At 53.6% G+C, this 18,429-nt stretch overlaps 6 protein-coding genes across 6 annotated transcripts; 1 reads left to right on the top strand and 5 right to left on the bottom strand.

Annotated features, from left to right (window-relative positions):
- Window positions 1–258: 258 nt before the first annotated feature.
- Window positions 259–1,324, bottom strand: ASPBRDRAFT_56314 (NmrA/HSCARG family protein; the record flags this gene model as incomplete). Its single annotated transcript, XM_067627539.1, has 2 exons — window positions 259–1,208; window positions 1,264–1,324. 2 exons carry the CDS (start codon window positions 1,322–1,324, stop codon window positions 259–261), a joined length of 1,011 nt encoding a protein of 336 aa, XP_067477773.1.
- A 249-nt stretch (window positions 1,325–1,573) lies between these two features.
- Window positions 1,574–6,288, bottom strand: ASPBRDRAFT_208262 (uncharacterized protein). Its single transcript, XM_067621824.1, has 11 exons — window positions 5,956–6,288; window positions 5,531–5,897; window positions 4,051–5,471; window positions 3,789–3,942; window positions 3,683–3,732; window positions 3,412–3,630; window positions 3,055–3,348; window positions 2,607–3,002; window positions 2,396–2,527; window positions 2,240–2,342; window positions 1,574–2,157 (listed from the first exon to the last, which is right to left on the bottom strand). The coding sequence occupies exons 1-11, from the start codon at window positions 6,124–6,126 to the stop codon at window positions 1,877–1,879; spliced, it is 3,588 nt and encodes a 1,195-aa protein (XP_067477774.1). The 5' UTR covers window positions 6,127–6,288; the 3' UTR covers window positions 1,574–1,876.
- A 1,414-nt stretch (window positions 6,289–7,702) lies between these two features.
- Window positions 7,703–9,414, bottom strand: ASPBRDRAFT_44720 (uncharacterized protein). Its single transcript, XM_067625259.1, has one exon. The coding sequence runs from the start codon at window positions 9,214–9,216 to the stop codon at window positions 7,969–7,971; it is 1,248 nt and encodes a 415-aa protein (XP_067477775.1). The 5' UTR covers window positions 9,217–9,414; the 3' UTR covers window positions 7,703–7,968.
- A 702-nt stretch (window positions 9,415–10,116) lies between these two features.
- On the bottom strand, window positions 10,117–10,757 carry nut2 (mediator complex subunit NUT2; the record flags this gene model as incomplete). Its single annotated transcript, XM_067618116.1, has 3 exons — window positions 10,117–10,486; window positions 10,571–10,667; window positions 10,727–10,757. The coding sequence occupies 3 exons, from the start codon at window positions 10,755–10,757 to the stop codon at window positions 10,117–10,119; spliced, it is 498 nt and encodes a 165-aa protein (XP_067477776.1).
- Window positions 10,758–11,066: 309 nt separating this feature from the next.
- On the bottom strand, window positions 11,067–14,140 carry ASPBRDRAFT_31425 (putative serine/threonine protein kinase; the record flags this gene model as incomplete). Its single annotated transcript, XM_067622898.1, has 3 exons — window positions 11,067–13,076; window positions 13,123–13,220; window positions 13,267–14,140. 3 exons carry the CDS (start codon window positions 14,138–14,140, stop codon window positions 11,067–11,069), a joined length of 2,982 nt encoding a protein of 993 aa, XP_067477777.1.
- A 1,529-nt stretch (window positions 14,141–15,669) lies between these two features.
- On the top strand, window positions 15,670–18,329 carry ASPBRDRAFT_44726 (uncharacterized protein). Its single transcript, XM_067625261.1, has 2 exons — window positions 15,670–15,775; window positions 15,831–18,329. Exon 2 carries the CDS (start codon window positions 15,971–15,973, stop codon window positions 18,128–18,130), a length of 2,160 nt encoding a protein of 719 aa, XP_067477778.1. The 5' UTR covers window positions 15,670–15,775; window positions 15,831–15,970; the 3' UTR covers window positions 18,131–18,329.
- Window positions 18,330–18,429: the final 100 nt, after the last annotated feature.

Consider the following 18,429-nt stretch of genomic DNA (forward strand, 5'->3'; position numbering starts at 1 on the left):
ATATTATAGCAATGTCCCACCATCGGTAGTCCAGGTATTTCTTATCATATTTCTCTATCACCTAGACTATTTCAAGTGGAATTATACGGATTATACTGTATAAAGCAAGCAGCGATCTGGAGAAGGGACGATATAGACCACTGGAGCAGCTTACGCTAGGGAGTGAGCAATATTGAGCGTCGATATCAACTACTAGTACACTCATCAAAAGCTCAAGGTAGAGGAACGCAATTTCAATCCACAGCAACATTTTGACAACTATTTCGCAGCTCTGTCCCGATAATCCTTCAGCACCGAGGTAGGCTCTCCAGTATAACCTGTCATTTCTATCCACTCCTTCACCGACCTCACTCTGGATGGCAAAATCGTATCCAACAGTGGATAGTCCCTTTTCGTCAAATTATCCTTCCACGTATTCCAGAACCCGGTGAAGTTCTCCCTATACGTAAGTAAAGTCGAATCATTCGGATCAGTCGAATGCCCAACTCTCATATCCGGATCCACAATCCCCAGCTTGAAATACTCATCCAACGTCACATCCTTATATACAGCCCTCCTCCCCGTAACTTCCTCAAATACAGCCGCAAGGTCCTTCCAACCGATATCCTCCGTCGCAACGTGCAAATCCAGCCCATTACTCCGATCCGGGTGATCAAAGATCCATCTCGCATACGCACCATAATCCTCTAGATAAATCAACGGACATTTCCCATCCCCCAGCGGCGCCTTGAACACCATCGTATCCGGATCTTCAGAATCTGGAAACGGACGCAAAAACTCCGACAACGAGTCCAAATACATACACGACGTCAAAACCGACCACTTCATAGGCGAAGTCGGCTGCGCGGCGATGAACTCCACGACTTTACCCTTCCCATCTAGATGACCGCATCGGTACTTCCGTTGGAAGTTCCCCAGCTTGGACCCGTATTCCAGTCCGGCGTAGACAAAGTGCTCGACGTGGTATTCTCGCGCGAGCTCGTAGAGTCGGATTCCCCAGTATATCTCGGCTTTTTCGCCGATGGCGAAGCCGTTGGTGTTGGCGAAGACGTAGTTTACATCTTTAAAGGCTTGCCGGAGGGTGGGTTCGTCGTAGCTATTTCCTTCGAGGATTGTGACTCCTGGGAGGTTTGCTAGGTTTTGAGCTTCTTTGGAAGATGCGCTTCTTGTGAGGACGCGGATGTCGTATTTAGAGTCGGTTGCTAGGGCTTGGGAATGTGTTAACACAGTTGTGTTTGCGGATTTATGAATTTATGCACACACCTTTCACGACAGGTACCCCCTGCGCGCCTGTTCCGCCGATGCATAAGACTGTTTTCTTCATATTCAGGTATTTAGCTGCTAGAGAATTAGTTGATAAGGAGTTGGAGAAAGGAAGACGAGGTGGTTTCGTTTACTATCTGGCCTTCGTATCTGGCCTTCGTATTTGACGTCAGAATGTGTCTTATAGCCGAATCGGCTCGGTCCAGCCACGCAACAAATAAATTTTAGCTGGCAGGAATATTGGAATAACTAAATTGCTTGGGATTGGTATATTTCTAAAGATAAGATATATTGTGTAGGAAAGGTGGGTCCGGGTGCTATTATACTTACATAGGGCACGGTGGATTATCTACTAGGTTGGGTTAGGTGGACCCCAGGCTTTGACATATGGCTTCCTACCAATAGAAAACCCCAGAGTTCCAAGTAGCATTATTATGAACTAAGTCCGGTACAGTGTGTACTTCATCGAATATGATGATAATAATGAAGGCCTGGCGCATGTTTATTGACGTGACAAGCACTTCTTGGACTGCAGATGAGTATTACCGCAGCTTGGCAGTGTAGTCGCATCTACCTCATGATGTTCGTGCAGCAAGTACTGTGATCTACTTTCTCACTTCTGCAACTGCAAGCCTGTTACTGCAACAGTTGGCGAAGAGCTACCGTGTTGACCTTCCAAGTCTTCATCCCCTCCTGCTTGGGACCCTGCCAGTCCAGTAGGGATGTTAGCGGTCTGACCGGGCCCGGGTGTGTCTGTGGCCTTCGGAATGAGGTCGAGTACCCAGCTCCATATCGTCTCTAGACATCCGGTTACCCAGGTCCAGAGCGCCTCGACATACTGGAATCTGAAAGCTATCCAGATGAGAGCGGCCGAGATGAGGCTGGATATCGGGACTGCATATTTCTCTCGTAGTAAGCGCTCAGTGCTCGGAAGAACAAAAAAGAATGTTTCAGCTTTCATATATGAATGACTTACAAATAATATACGACACGTAACTCAAGTCAAGCTTGCCCTCAGCATTGGTTCGAAATTGCCTTATGTTGAGGGCAAAAAAGGACGTCATGAACGAGAGAGGGAGCTGTGCTCGGTTAGGCATTTGCGACTCAACCACAACGGTTAAGAGGATCCTACGAATACGATAGTCGTCAGGGTAAAGGTTAATACAATCCGGCCTTGTCTTGTGGCTTCACGTGTCATGTTCAGCGACTCCTGGGTGTCCATGACGCTGTTTTGCTTCAGCTTTAGGTCTATAAGGAAGTTGAGCTGTAACGTAAGATTTAGCCGCAGTTTTACAAGATAAAAAGCATGATACAGAAAAGGAGGAATAAACGAGGTGGCATACCGACTGGCTAGCCCCCTCTGCACGGTGAACCATCGTGGCAATCTCGTCGATGCCAGCATTGACCATGGCCAGCGGCAAGCTACTGTCATCTGGGTCGTTGCGGGCTCCCCAGATGACCGTGACTCGTTGAGCAGATCCGCCTGCGTCGCGAGCTGCGTTGTTCGCTCCATTCCAGTCCACACCAGTGTGCTCGCTATCGGATAACAGGATGGACTTAACGACACTGTCCATGGTTTTGATCACCTTCCATTGCGTATTGAACAGTATGGCCATAATGTTCAGCTCGTCCAGAATCGATTTGACTCGAGAGACGAGAACGATCTCGCGGCTTATGTCCGCAAGGTCCCTTTTGCTCAAGTCCCCAAATTGGCCGAACAAAACACCTTCTTCTTGAATCTGAAATGTGATCAATCACAGCGCGGAAATTATCATATGGAAGCGACCTTACTATATCAGTGATTTCGGTCTCGTATACCTCGGAGAACTGCAGAGACGATCGGGTGGTCCCAAAGCTCAGTGTGCTTGCTCGGTCCAAGTAGACCCTGGAACATGTAGCTGTGATCAAGCCTGCAAGGTCATAACACGTCTGCACGAGGTAGGGCTCATCGAGCAGCCGCAACTTGACGCGTCGTAGTATGTTTGTCACTCCGCGTGGATCCGGATACGCCATGTCGAGAACCGGAAAGCAGCTAACGATAGTGTCTGGTTTGCCCTGTTCGCCCTTGAGTACCCAGAGCCACAGCTAATCAACCATGGTTAGTATCCTTGGCTGGATGTTGTTCCTCATCTGATAATGCCCGAGAACCTGATCTTGGTCTCTCATTGCAGTGTCGTCGAGAGTGTGATAGTAGTACTGATCTAGAGTGCGCCGAATATGGAGGGGATGATCATCGGTAATGTACGCTTCGACCAGCTTTTGGTCGGATGTCAGCGTATGGTCTGCCCTCCGCCGCTGTAACTTGGCGTTGGCAATAGCTTCTCGTCGCGTGTGTGTCTCTTCTACGTCCCAGTGTACGAATGGCATCTGCGTATATGTGAGCACTTGCTCAGATCTTGACTCAGGAGGTAGAGATTACGAAGAGCACTAGATCGGTATCGTAGTTCGCCTCGGCCGCATCTAGAGCCCCTGCCGAACCGGTTAGCTGCGATCCATGCTATAGAATTTGTAGTGAAGTAACGTACAGAGCGAGGCACTGGGAAACGCCTGGCAATGAGGCCTCATGAATCGGGCATAGTGCACGTCTGTGGTGCCGTCATGTTGTCGATCGACCCATCTCTCGGATTTGAGGACTCGATAGGCGGAGGCGGGATTACCGTAAAGTCTGGCCATCAAAAGCTGCCGCTTGTTAGGCCGATGTGACGCAAATATGGAATGGTCTTGCCTCAATCCATCTCATCTAGCCATCGTCAGCCTTGGAAACCCAACAGCCAAGCGCCCACTCACGTTGTTAGCCGGAAGGTGCACCCATCGAAACGAGGTTGAAGCACTTTCATGTGCAGTTATAGGAGCCCAGGGGTTCTTCACAACTGCATCAACGGCAACCTCTGCGGCGAAGGGCACCAAAGCTCCTGCTACAGGAACGAAATCAATGATGGTAGAGCGGAACTCGTGGTCAATACTCGGGTGGAGATGCGGGATTTCTGCTACCGCGAGCCTGCCGGCCTTCTCTACAGCGGCGATCATGCGAAGGAGGGTTGGGTGGTGTTCTGCCAAATCCGTCGGCGCTTCACCCTGGGCATTTGCGAGGTGGACACTGGCCCCGGCGCTGAGGAGCAATTCCACTGCATCCGCATGGCCAGATCGCGTGGCCAGGCCCAGGGGACTGTCACGACTCATGGTAGTCCGGTGGCTGTGTGCTGCCCCAGCCTTCAACAGAGTCGCCACGACCTCTGATTGCCCGTTCTCGGCGGCGACGCAGAGGGGAGTTCGATCATCATTGCCAGGGTCGACCAGGTCTACTGGTACATTGACCTCAATGAGTATCTTCACAAGCATAGCCCATCCGTGCTGCGCAGCCTTGTGTAGGTAAAACCGAGCCCATGGCAGCTTCTCTGGGAGCTGTACTATTTTCTCGACCAGGACGCGCAGTGCTCCTTCATGCCCGTTCTGTGCTGCCTGGGACACAGGGCTATTGTCGAAATCGCTCTCATAGTTATCTGCGGCAACTGCATCTCTGTCAGGGCTTTTTATGACCTCTAGCAGAGCGAGCACAGCATCGGTGTGACCATTCGCTGCGGCCCACGCCAGAGGCCCTCGACCTTGATGGTCAGTCCGGTTTGCGTTAACTCTCTCCTGTTTCAGTAACAGATCGATTGTATTGACGTGGCCGTTTTCCGCAGCCCAGGACAATGGCGTCCTTCCCTCGTTGTCTTCTTTGTCTGCCAGCGAGTCCGCTTCCCTCAGAAACAGCCTGGTAACCGTTTCCTGTCCATTACCAGCAGCCCATGATAGCCCTGATCTTCCATCGTGGTCTAGTAGCTGCACGATGCGCTGTTCTTGAAGCAGCACTTTGACAGCGTCCTCCCAGCCATGTGCCGCGGCCCACGACAGGGGAGTCCACGAAGTGCTCTGTGTCCGCCCTAATTGAACAGTCTGTTCCATCTTTTTTTCCTGCACGGAACCCTCACGTTGCAGGTAGCGTATGTTGAAACTTAGCGAAATTGACGTCGGCTCTTCAATCCGCTGACATCGTAGCAAAATCACTACACCGGGTGGCTCGAGGTCCTTGAGTTCAAACACGTCGGATATGAGAATATCTTCCTCCGCAGCCCGAGGTCCTTGTGTTTCCTCAAATACAATGCCAGATGTAGAGTGATGGTAGAAGCCGACCATCCAGCTTTCTATGCTAATAAGGTCATCATAACCTGTAGGGCCTCGAGAGTAAGAGACCGTAATGTCAGCAGTCTGGACCTCTTCAATGAACCAGCCCTCGAAGACCCATGCCCGCTTTCCGCGAACAACTCTCTCGAAAAGCTAAACACCCCTTCCGAACTGAAGATAAGGGGCGGAAGATCCGGATTTCTTGGTGGGCTCATTGCAGCCTCCGCCGCGCTCGCCGCAGCCTGCGCAGCTTCCATTGCAGCTCTCGCCGCTTTATCCTCAGCTTGGTCCTCGGGCTCAGGCTGCAACATATGCATCGTAACCCTCATATCGGGCTTGACCATGTGTTCCCAGACCGAAGGGAGAATAACGCCCCCGTCTGGCCCAAGCAGGTCATAGCGCCTATCCCGGATATGTGGGCCTAGTACAGCCATGGGCGTAAATGCCTCCAAGATCAGACTCTGCATGCCCTGCGATGGATCATTAGCACTGCAGGCGAAGCAGAAATCCGGGTGACAGCGCACTCACGGCCCAGGTGTTGACCAGATGGAACGGGAAGGTATACTTCCTTCCGACGGCATCTGTGAATCGGAGGAATCTCTGTTGCGGTTCTTCGGTGGTTGATGGTTCATGCGGCGGCGGACTCCTTTGGTCTGGTGTCCTCTCAACGCCATGCGTCTCCGTATCTGGGCTCTCCATTTTGGTGACCCCGGAGAGCAAGCGTGGCTGTGTTGTAACTATTCTATATGTTCAAAAGAAGATGAAAGCAAGTCTATCTGAGTTGATTTAATAGCTGGCACATCATCTCTCGAAAGTGTCAGCTGAAATGTGGCTGCTTGACAACCCCGCGCTATCCTTGCCGGGGTCAAGCCATCCCGCAAATAACATTCCAGCGAGGCGCAAGTAAGACCTTATTCCATGAGGGAAGGATAGACACGATATACGAGGAGAGTGTCCTGCAAATTTCCTTCGACACTTGACAGCGCGTGCTCTCGAGCAGGCAAACCAACGAGGTCGGTCTGTATCAGTCGGAGTCCAACAGACAGTTCCAACCAGTTTCTGGCAATTCCTAGCATCCAAATCAATGCGCATTGGGTAATGTAGATAAGTTTCATTGTCTGTGAAGGAGATATTAGCTGGTGCCTGGGGCTTGGGCTCTTAGTCATGTCAATAACCCACTAACTGACAAGTATAAAAATGCTTTATTTCAATACTTTATAGATAGGGAGTCCATCAACAGTAACAGTAATTAATGATTATAAAGAAATGTGTTACACACTCCTGCTCGTTAACTGTTAGCAAGGCAGCGCTCAGGCGATCAACAACTCTTATGCAGTAGAGCTACGGATCACTGGGAGAGGATATACAGAGAAGAGAATATATCAGAAAATTATATTCCTGTACGTAGCCACCAGTTCTATTCTTCATGCTCAATAACACTGTCTTTAAATACCCATGCATTTGTAAGCTTAGCGATAGAATATTTTGCACTTACAGATAGCTGTGTCATATTTAGTACTATTCGGCCTGACTTCTCTTCTCTTGTCCAAGACCAGTTGTAGTTATACCTCCTCCACCCAGTTCGACAGCACATATACTAGTAAAGCCAAGCTACTAGAAACAGTGAAGCCGGGAAGCGATCCTAGGGTTTCCTGATTTACAGATTTTGAAAACATTCTTCCCAATGGATGAATATCTAACCATATACAGCATCAAAACCACCACACCACCCACGGCTACCAACACCAACCCACACAAAGAAAGAAACAAAACCCAAAATCAAGTAAGAACCTACTCCCAACAACCACTCACTCGTGACCCTTACGAAAATGTCGGTGAACCCAGACCAACCCGAACCAACTCCAGCCAACACGAACTAAATTCCCAAACCAACCCCTAAAACGGTAAAAGTGGGACACAAACAAGTGAACAAGTGGACTCCGATCAACGATTATCATTCATGGAGAAATGAGGGGTACTAACCACTACTAACTAACCAACTAATTTAGTACCACTTTACTTTACTCCGTGTTAATATTTTCGTGCCCGTTTGAGATTATCAATCTCCCTGATATTTATGATTTATTTGATTGGTTAAGGAAATGACTCATTTCTTTCTAAACTGAGTTACTTTTAACGAGTGGTTAATTAGTTACTAGGTAAGTTGTGGGATTTCGTGCCGATTGCCGGTTTACTTTCCTTGCTTGACTATTAGTATTCATGGTATGTATATATTTTACCGAAGTTGAAGTTATTTCATTTATTTTATTAATGTATTCAGATACTAGATATATACTCGAAGAAAAGGATATGATAACGCCGTCCCATGGATTGATCCCACGGCTGGCTATGTAAAAAGTAAAGATAATCAAAAGTGGGTATCGTATCGGGTATCTCCGCTAAGGCAACCAAACCAAACCAAACCACCACACTATCTACCATGTTAGTAGTCAGTAGTAGTGTTGTTGTCAGTACTGTACAAGAAATATGCAATCATCAGTGCTCATTAAACCATTATCATCATCGTCGTCATCATCGTCATCAATAACTACTCCTACTATCCTGCTTACCAAACGACTTGGTAAAGTCCAACGGACTTAACTCTCGCTCCGTGGCGGAGTTATTCGTTTGCGTCTCACCACTCCACGACTGCGAGCCATTTGAGTGTCCCGTGGGTGGCAGATCGAGACTATGACCATGCTCTCGGTCTAAACTTCGATCTCGACCAATTCCACTGCGTAGAGTGTTGCCCGTCCCCGCACCACTGGTCTCGGAGTGCTCGAACATGGCGATGGAGAGTTCGTCCGAGTCCATGCGGGGCGGGGGCCGTCGGCGGGGAGCCGCGGCGGCCGCGGCGTGGTTGAGGTCCGAGGGAACGCGAGTGGCATCGACGAAGTCGGGGAGGGTATTGTCGTTCACAAGATCACCATTTCGACACGGAATCTGCGGTGGGATCGTGACAGCCGCGGTGGCAGCATACAGCGGCGAATCGGGTTTCCAGGTGAGGTTGTGAGTGCTGCGGACGAGGAGGACGAGTTTACCGAGGACGGCGAATTCGAGCTTGAGTTTGACGCTGTAGATGACGCCCTTGATCATGGTTTCGAGGATGTAGAGGTCGCGGTATTCGATGACGAGGAGGCCCAAATCTAGACCGATGATGATCAGGTTGATGGCGACGAGCTGGTACATGATTTTGCGTTTGCCGCGGTCGGGATCCAGACGGAGCATGCGGATGGTTTCCCAGATGTAGAGGACGGAGAGGATGAATTCTTGCAGGCAGAACCCGGTCATTTGGATCTTTTCCATGATGTTGTAGCCGGAGATGAAGATGTCTGGGTGGGAGGACAGGTTGGAGCCGTAGGTGAGCACGGAGGTGGGGATGTGCAGGAGGAAGGCGTCCACGATGATCATGGCGAGAACGCGGCGGAGGACTTTGGGGTTGGGGAGGACCAGATGCAGTCGCGAGTAGAGCACAACGGATTGGCCGGTCACCATGGCGTACCAGCCAATGGTGATGAGGGTGATGGAGAGGGCCGTGGCGGAGGTGAGGGCGAAGTATTTGAGGAGGAAGCCGACGGAGTAGGGGATCAGACCGAGAGAGGAGATGAGCAGGGACCAGAAGTAGGGTCCGCGGAACTGGGAGAAGGTGACAAAGACGAGGATGACCAGTTCGATGGCATTATACCAGGATAGAGCGGCCAGGGTAGCGATGACGATGCGCAGGGCCAGGCTGTCGGAGTAGGGCCCAACCACGCCATTGCCGGGGGAGGCGGTAGGGCCGGTGATCATGATGCCATTGCAGAGCAGACAATATAAGGATGGGAAGGAAGAGAAAAGAGGAGAGAAAGAGGAAGAGGAGGAAGTAGAGAAAGAGGAAGAAGAGGAGAGAGAGAGAAGCGAGACTAAGCGAGTAAGAGTTAGGCTAGACGAGAGAGCGACAGAGACAGCGAGAAACCGCAAGAATCAGAGGCCAATGCAGGATCCGGGGCAGGCGGGCAATTACCCGACATCAAATGAATCAAGAATCATGACAGGTCGTCGGGCTCAGATCCTTGCCGTCTGGGGACACTTCCAGGCAGTCAGTGCCCGGCTGACGGGCGGGGGCCGGCGTGACGCGGTGCATTGTTATTTGCAGTTGGCCATAGCCTGCTTGGATGCCTCTCTGTTGTCATGATTGTTCAGCTGAGCATTGATCTCCGTAACGTTGTGTTTGTTAGTCTCTGCTCCGTGCTGAGGTGGATACTCACTAACTCTGGTGGATGATATCCAGATAGGGTTATCCTGCTATACTCAACCCTCCCTCCATATGAGATCATATAGGAGAAGAATAAAGGAGAAAAAACAGACCTTGCATCCCCACGTGCAGCATCTCATTACCCCCATTATTTTCTTATTTTTGATCATCCATTTTATTTTTATCCCTCTGCTCCGCTCCTTGTCTGAAGAGATAATAATAACTCCAGGGGGCAGCAGCCCACTGCCACACACACAAGGCTGAACTGGCTTTGCTGACTTGAGTTTCAGTCTAGTCGGCATTGGATTCCGATCATCACATCACAAATCACTCATAATAATATTAATCCCAAAGACAGAATAAACCACGCAAAAAATAACTCCACCCCCCAAACTCCAACCCAATATAATTCTATCCCTCTATTATCATCAACATTACCATCATTAACAATAATATCACCCCCTCCCCTCCCCATTATTATTTCCATCACCACCACCACCAAACGAAGCAAGCACCCTATCCACCTCCCCCCTAACCTCCGGCATCGCCCCCCTCATCTCCCTCGCCAACACATCCCGAAAACTTCCAAACGCCTCCTTCTTCCCCCTCAGATCCTGATTCCCGCGCTGAATCAACTCCACAAATTCTCTCGTATAGATATCCGGATTCCTCGCGGCATCGACGTAGTCGATGATCTCGGGCGGGAGTTGGATACTGTGAATGGGAGGATCGTTGCTGTTGTTTCCTGGTGATTGGGATTGTGCGTCGGGGTGATTGTCGGAGGTGTGTGTGCTGAGGGTGGAGAGCGCGAGGGTGAGATTTTTGCTATAGACATAACAACATATTGTTAGTTAAGATGAGTAGAGTATTATGTGAGAAAATATGGTAGTGATAGGATGGAGGGTATACATTTTGCGAACGAGCTCTTGTTGGGTTTCGGGACCGAGGTAGCCGTGGACGGCGGATTGGATTTCGAAGAGGTGTTGGATTACGTCTTTGAGGTCGGCTGGAGACAGGGAGTAGAGTTAGCGATTCAGAGTATTGATTCAAGAAGAGGACACGTACTGTCGACCGTGCTGAGGGGAACGGGAGCCATGATGTGCTGCTCTGAAACGTGAAGCTTGCTGCTGAGGGGATTCTTGTTGGATGATGACGAGAGCAGAGAAGAGTCGAGTCCGGGGTAGACTAGCCGTTTTGGGTAATATGCTACACCACCTGGCTGTGACATTCTGAAGATGTTTAACTACGCGGTATATTCCATATATGTAATCAGTATACTCCATATGATTTACTCAATGTACTCATATAAACTCTGATTCAATGCAATGCTCGCTCGCTGATACAAGTCTACCTATGTATACCAGATTACGCTCTATCTATATTCAACCCTCACATCTGCACTCCGCTATACCTCGCGCGTCCGCAGGGGCACTCGCGCCATCTCGATCTCCGTCTCCATTTCTAACCCCGACAGGCTTGGGAATCGCCGGCTAAAGTTGGCTTCCCAGTCGTCGCCTGCCGTCGTCGCCGAGCTCACCGTCGGACTAGCCGGCTGGCTCTCCGTCCGCGTCTCGACGCCCCCCACCCGGAGCCCCTTGGGCTTGGGTGGCAGAGCCGGTCGTGACGACCCAGTGCGCTGAGAGGCCGCATATCCCGTTGAAGCTGTCTCCTGTCGGGGCAGTCCGCGCGATTCGTATCGCTCCTGCATCGACGACGCGGGTGTGCCGCTAACCCGCGATCCCCGCGTGTCTGGACGCGCCTCCGTGGGCTTTGCCTGCAAAGCGGGACTTGACTCGTCCGTGTATCGCCCGTAGCCCGTCGCCGTCTTGGGCGGAGCCGGTGGCCGGTTCGACTCGCTCAGCAGTGACTGTACCTTGCTCTGGATCGCCTGCGACCGGGACCCGTCGCCGCCTTTGAAGCCGCCCGCTCCGCCCTCGGCCACCCGCCGACGGTACTCCTCCGCCGCCTTGGCCACGCGCTTCTCCTCCTGGGAGAGCCGCCGCCGCTCCAGCTCCCGCCGCATCTCCGGCGAAATGTCATCGCTGTCCATCTCGAGCAGGTCACTGGCCGGCTCGGCTGTCACATCCGCCCCGGGCAGCACGGGTTTGGGGACCTCTTCCGCCGCGGGAGACTGCGCCTTGCTTTCTTGGTTACTATGTTCGAACCGCCGGAACGCGTCGCCGAACCGTCCCGCAAACAGCGTTTTTGTGTTTGACAGGGACAGCGTCGACAAGCTCGACCGCTTCGTGTGCTTGGGCGTGCCGCTGTACCGCTTCTCGCGCTTGCGGCTGCTCTCTTCTTCGCGTGCGCGCAGATAGTCCACGTCCGACGAAATGTTGCGGTCGTACGGCTGGTCCGTTTCGGTGCGCGCGTGTTGCAGCGGTGCGCCGCCGTCATACGGGCTGCGTGGCAGATCAAGGGAGGAGCGCGCGCTCTCCGACCCGCGAGGCAACTCGAAACGTGCGCTAGCGTGGACAGACACAGGCCGAGAGCGGCTGTTGGCTGACCGCGATCGGCCCACGGGCTCCTCCACATCCAGGTTGGTCGGTCGCAGTCCGTCAAGCGACGGCCGTGGCGAAGCAGACAGGTCGGAGACGCGGTCGTTCGAGACTCGCGGGTTGGGGAAAGACGAAGAGGTGGGTGACGGAGCTTTGCTTTGCCGGGCTGCTTTCTTGTCCGCTTCTGCCGTCCACGGTTGGCTGGATGGCCGGCGCTGGTGGTCGCTGGACGGGAACTTGTAGATGGGCCGGCTGGCTGGCTTGGAGTCCGGCACGCCAGGCGTCGCCGGCGGGGAGGTCATAGTACCAGTCGAGACCATGGCGGGTTTCTGCGGCACTGGCTGGTACAAGGGAACCTGAGGCCGGGCCTCCTCGCGGTAGGTCTCGACCACCTCGGACGACTTGGTCTTAATTGGAGCCGGCTGGGGACGGCGCTGAATCGTCGGCTCCGAAGCCGTCTTGGGGAGAGGATCGTTTTCTGCGGCGGGACGTTTGGCGAACGCATCATCGGCCAGAGCATTGGTAAGTCGCCGAGCCAGATCTTCGTCTTCCGTTTTCTCGGACACGGTGGGCTCAAAGTCGAACTTGCCCCCTTTCTCGTGCAGGATCTGGAACTGATCCAGCGACGGGAACCGGTTCGAGAACTCATCCGCGGACTCCCGCTGTCGGTTGCCAGCATCCAGGACCGAGAACGGATCGCCAGATCCGCGGAACGGCGATGGACTGGGCTTGGCCGAGTTGTGCTGCGATGGCGTTGGTCTAGTCGGGCGGCCTCGTCGCATTGGGGCAATCTCAGGGATGATCTGCGTCTCTTGCATGGGAGGAGAAAAGACAGCGCCCACCTGCGGTGTTTCTGTGGGTGAGGGCGGTAGTTCCTGGTACCGGCGGGCTTCCGATGTCGAGCGATTGGCATAAATCTATCTGTGTGAGTTTTCGCTTTGCGTCTGCAGGAATCTGACTTACGTCTCGGATCGGCACATCCTTGCCTTGCATGTGGCAGATCTCGCGCACCACTTCATAGATGTTCGGGCGTTTTTGCGGGTGTTCTTTCAACATCCAGGCTGCGGGAGTCAATACAATGCCTTTCTCTCGCGCAGAGGGTCTTACCAATCAGCATCTTCAAGCGGTCGGAGAAGGGTGGGTAACTAGGAAACTTGTAGGTTGCATTCAGAATGGCCATCTGTCCCACCTCCTCAAACGGGGTCGTGTAGTAGCACAGTTTATATAGGAGGACTCCCAGGGCCCAGATGTCGCTCTTCTCATCGATAGGCTGCTTCCGATAGACGTCGATCATCTCGGGACTGCGGTACTGCAGTGTCGTATGGCGCTGCACGTCATCCTCGATCAGCCGGCCTTCAGCCGCCGATGTGGCCGCCGGGCGCGGCGGCGCAGTAGACCCAAAGTCGCACAGCTTGTAGAGCGTGGAGCTCCCATGACGGGAGATCAACACATTCTCGACTTTGAGATCCCGGTGCAACAGCGGAGGCTTGAGGTAGTGCATGCATGCAACACCCTCGGCCACATCCGAGAAGATCCTGATAATCTCCGGCTCGGTCAACCGGTTCTGCAAGCGCGTGTTCATAAAGTCGATCAATCCGCCGCCGGAGCAGAACTCCATGAGAAGAAAGACCTCGTATCCGCCGCCCTGCAGTTGGGAGGCATGGGAGTCAATGTAGGTGACGATATGGCGGTGCCCCTTGAGCTTCTTCATCGTTTCGACTTCCGTGCGCATGTTGGCCAGGGCCGCCTTGTCGGGGACGGCCACGCGCTTTAGCACCGCACGATCGGAGCCATCGACGGGTTTGGGCAGGCGCACGACGTAGACATGGGCGAAACCGCCTTCGGAGAGGTATTTCTCGACGACAACCCGGTGGCTGCCCACCTGAACCTTGGTCCCGGGCAGAAAGGTGCCGGCGGGGGCATTGATGGCGGCCATGGGGTTGTAGACGGGGATCGGAGCCGCCTGGGACTGGTAGGACATGGTGGATGGGACGGGCCCTCGAGGGGCACGAGAGCGATGGTCAAAAAAGACAGACTATAGCGGCATCAAAGGAAGACGCTAATCGCGCGAGAGAGTAAGAAATAGAGGTTGGCTGAGGCTGCAGCCGAAGCAGGACCGAGAGAGGACAGTTGGCGGCGGGGAAGGGGGCGGTACCTGACAGGGCCAGGGGCAAGATATGACGCCAACAGGGGGTGTGGGAGAGGAGAGGAAGAGGAGGAAGAGGAGGCAGAGGGAAGTTCAAGGAAAATAGGGTCGAAGGGGATGGAGACAGCAGCCAGCAGAGCCGGATGGGGATCAGACTGACCAGCAGCAGCAGCAACGCAGCAGGCGTCAGGACTGGAGACTGGAGACTGAATGGATTGGATGGCGTCGGCTGGCTTCCGTTAAGCGTGGAGTCACCGCCTGGCAGTAAGTGTTGGTGCAGCAGAAGGCTGAAACAAGGCGGATTTTGGATTCGACACTGACACAACTTGTCTAACTATAAGACGGGGAAAGAGACAGAAGTTTGAGGCGTAAGTATCTCGACTGTATCCCTCTCCTTTCTATCTCCGCAACTGACTTCACGCATCCCGTGATCGCTTGGTGCCTGGAGATCACGGACGGGCATCATCGTGATCATCCCGGCTGCAGGCGGTCAGAATTTGACCATATCGGTGACTGCAGCGGCCAGTTTAGCTTTACTATCTACTGCGACTGGACGGAGTTTAGATTAGTGTTTAAGGTGACTGGCAGTCATCCGTGAGGCCATCCGACTCTGTCTGCTGCCTGAGGCAGCAAAGGAGGAGATTTACACGTGATAAGTATTAGTCATGAGTTGAACCAACCAGCGAGTGCGGAGATATCGACCAATCAGACGACTGCCGGTTCCCCACGCGATGCTCCAAAACAGCGAAACCAAAACAAACACAAACACCCAATATTCTGGTGATCCTGCAGAGATAATAGATGTATCTTGGTCGCTATTGTTGCAATCAGCGGATATCACAAGGCATCCACGGTAGTCTACCCCGTAGGGAACTCTAAGCTCACCCGGCCAGGGTTCTAATTAAGGTTGTGAGATCCCAGCCGGGTTTGCGGCGGGTGCTTGTGCTCTATAGACTTCCGCTGGAATGTGGACGTGCCACTGCATTCATCGCGACATTGTATAGCAGATTTTCAATGGAGCTCATTGGTAATGTGGATAGATTCCAATAGCTCTCCAGAATGTAGTGTACAGCTGAAGTCGATCACATCGGTATTTCAATTGACAAGGGATCGAATCGGAGACTGTCAATCGGTTGTGCTCAGCAACTGAAACCCAGCCATTGATCATCGTTTATCCCGATTTATCGTCAACTATTCCATCTCCTTCCACTGCCACATCAGCTAGGTTACACACACAGCAGATATCCCACCGCTTCAACGGGTGAGCCGTACAGTATATACACAGTATATCTCATTTAACGCTGGTCGCCAGGGATCCGTTAGCGTTGCTGCGAGGATCACACAAACGGAGTCGATCCTGATTAGGCGCTCCTCTTGCCGCCAGCCGATCCTCTCATCCCACGTCGCCTTTTCTTCTTCTTTCTCCTCCCTCGCAATCATCGTGTCACCTATCATCATCGTTACAATCAGGTATGTGCTCTTCTTGACAACTGCTGGGCTATCTAACCTCCTATCTGCTATCTAGACGCGCTGTGATCAGCGCCTGCCCCGTCCTTTGATCATGTCGCCTCGATCGCAGGTGCGCCTCCACTAGCCATCAACAACCATATCTATAGTATATAAACACCAGTCCGAGCCTGATTATATCCTTAACAATCGCCCGACATGGACGACGGTCCTCCTCCACCCCCTCCCCCTCACGGCGAGAAACCACAAACAACCCAGGGCGAATACCGCAAGACGTCTGACCTCCCTCCTGGAAACTACGACATCTTTATCATCCCCCCTCACTCCGCCGGCTCCGGCTTTCTCTACCTCCCTTCCCTCCAGCCACAACGCAACAGCTTTATCGCGGGATCCGCCTGCACACTCTTTGCCGTTCTACTATGGAGCCTCCTATCACCTCTACTAAAAGCCTGGTACGCTGCCACCGTCACCAGTGGCAGCGGCATGGCCATCGCCGTGCTGGCTATTGGAGTCGGGGTCGCTGGGTGGGCCGTGGGCGCCTCACAATCAGACTCGGGGGGAGGTCGCGGACGACGGGCCAATTTTGGATTTAGCACTGGCGGGGGTCCAGGCGCGGGTGGACCCTCCGGCAATGGCGCCGGAGGTGAGTATGCGCGGGGGCAGCAGTATGGGGCCCAGAACCAGGGCCCGAACGGTCATCCGGGTGGACAGGGAGGACAAGGACAGCAGCAATATGGGGGCAACTTCAACTCGGGTCCGCCTCCGGGTGCAGGCGGCCAATATAGCGGGAACCAGCAATACCAGAATCCTGGTGGGCCCGGAAGTGGACCACCCCCGCAACCGCCGCCGCAGGCAGGCGGATCAAACAAGACAGGTTCGTCTGCCACCGGCTCTGAAAGCAAACCTCAAAGTGGAGCTGATTGGGAGAAGGCCCGTGAAGAGACCCGGCGCAAGGAGGAGCTCCGCCGTAAGATGGAGGAGTTCAAGCGGAAGCGGGAGGCCGAGCAGCGCGAGAAGCAGCAGAAGCGGGAGCGCGAGGCCATGGAGCGGGAGCTGCGGGAGCGCAGAGAGCAGCTCGAGAAGGAGATGGCTGCCGCCAAGGAGGCGGCCGCCCGCGAGGCCCGAGAACGGGCGGAGCGCGAAGCAGCGGAGGCCAAAGCCCGAGCGGAGCGAGAGGCCGCGGAAGCACGAGCCAAGGCGGAACGAGAAGCAGCGGAAGCGCGTGCCAAGGCGGAGCAAGAGGCCCGTGAAGCCCGCGAGCGAGAAGCACGTCGGGCCAAGGAAGCCCGAGAACGAGAGGCGCGACGCGCCGCCGAAGCCAAGGCCCGTGCTGAGCGCGAGGCCGCGGAGGCCAAGGCTAAAGCAGAACGCGAGGCTGCTGAGGCGAAAGCCAAGGCAGAGAAGGAAGAGGAGGAGCGTAAAGCAGCCGCTAAGAAAGAAGCGGATGCGAAGTTCGCGGCGCTCAAAGAGGCCGCCGCGAAGAAGTATGCGGAGAAGAAAGCCAAAGATGCCCAAGAGGCAGCGGCCAAAGAAGCCGCCAGTCAAAAGGCCTCGAGCACGTCCACTCCCCGCACGCCATCACCCAAGAAACCAGCTTATCCCCGCACCGACACGGACAGCTCCTATTCCTCCTTTCGACCGACTGACCGTCCTCGCCGGCCGTACGGCGGTAACCCCTCGGGGTCATCAGTGTACTCGGAGTCTTCATACGCGCCGTCCCAGACAACCGCACGCACGACCCCGCCGCCGTCCAATCGCGGGGCCTATGAGACCAAAGATCCTGATAAGATTGTTATCAAGGGTGTGTTTGAGTTCAACAACAACTTCGTGCGCAGCCCTGTGGCGCAGCTGGTCTCAGGTCAGGGCATGGTCAGCGACGGACTGGTTCTACGGATCACGACCGAGGGACTCTTCATCGACGACGACGTGCGCGGGGTCGGCCAACGCGAATGGGACGTCAAGGCGTGGACGATGAACCTAGTCGAGGTATGGTGTCCGAAGTTCGGGGCTCAGCGCCAACCGCCGAAGCCCCCACCGGGGCCATTCAATCGGCGGGGGAACGAACCGACCCCAGAGGAATCGGAAGCATTCCTGGGCAACCTGCTCAAGATGTGCAAAAACACGTGCCGATTGTCGACGGGGGGTGGAGACGAGCAGCGCACGCTGCATGTATTACGGGCGTCAGTGCGCGACCACGAGGGCAAACGGTATGTGTTTGTGTTGCAGGAGACGGAGGGATGGAAGGTGGCGATTGGGCTGCAGCGGTTGCGACGGGGGACGTTGTCGCGGGCGTTGGGAGTGATGGGGTTGGGAGTGAATGAGAGTCGGATGATATTATCAGGATTAGGATACGAGTGATGCATTGATACCTTTGTTAATATGATGTATATACGAATATACCAGCACTTAATGGATTTAGCTGTATGTCACATAGTAGTGGTAGTGGTAGTATGCAGTGGCGGTAGCCCTAATCTATCAGCCATACGATGGAATTCGTTCCCACCCAATCCCATTTCAACACACTCAGGACATAGATAAATTAAAATAAGAAGAATCCACGACCAAACTCCACAGCAATTGGAATGATAGGTTTCCCCGCAGAAATAAACTTCCTCCAGGGTCATGACGTCGGAATTAACCAAACTCTGTCTATCCCC

Source organism: Aspergillus brasiliensis (genome assembly GCF_001889945.1).
Source record: "Aspergillus brasiliensis CBS 101740 unplaced genomic scaffold ASPBRscaffold_8, whole genome shotgun sequence".
Lineage (NCBI taxonomy): Eukaryota > Fungi > Ascomycota > Eurotiomycetes > Eurotiales > Aspergillaceae > Aspergillus > Aspergillus brasiliensis.

Coding starts and splice junctions, on each gene's coding strand:
- ASPBRDRAFT_208262 (XM_067621824.1), bottom strand. CDS start 6,126: ATGGAGAGCCCAGATACGGAGACGCATGGCGTTGAGAGGACACCAGAC. Junction 3,943..4,050: donor TGCACCTTCCGGCTAACAAC/GTGAGTGGGCGC, acceptor AACAAGCGGCAG/CTTTTGATGGCCAGACTTTA. Junction 2,528..2,606: donor CAGAGGGGGCTAGCCAGTCG/GTATGCCACCTC, acceptor CTTACGTTACAG/CTCAACTTCCTTATAGACCT.
- ASPBRDRAFT_44720 (XM_067625259.1), bottom strand. CDS start 9,216: ATGATCACCGGCCCTACCGCCTCCCCCGGCAATGGCGTGGTTGGGCCC.
- ASPBRDRAFT_44726 (XM_067625261.1), top strand. CDS start 15,971: ATGGACGACGGTCCTCCTCCACCCCCTCCCCCTCACGGCGAGAAACCA.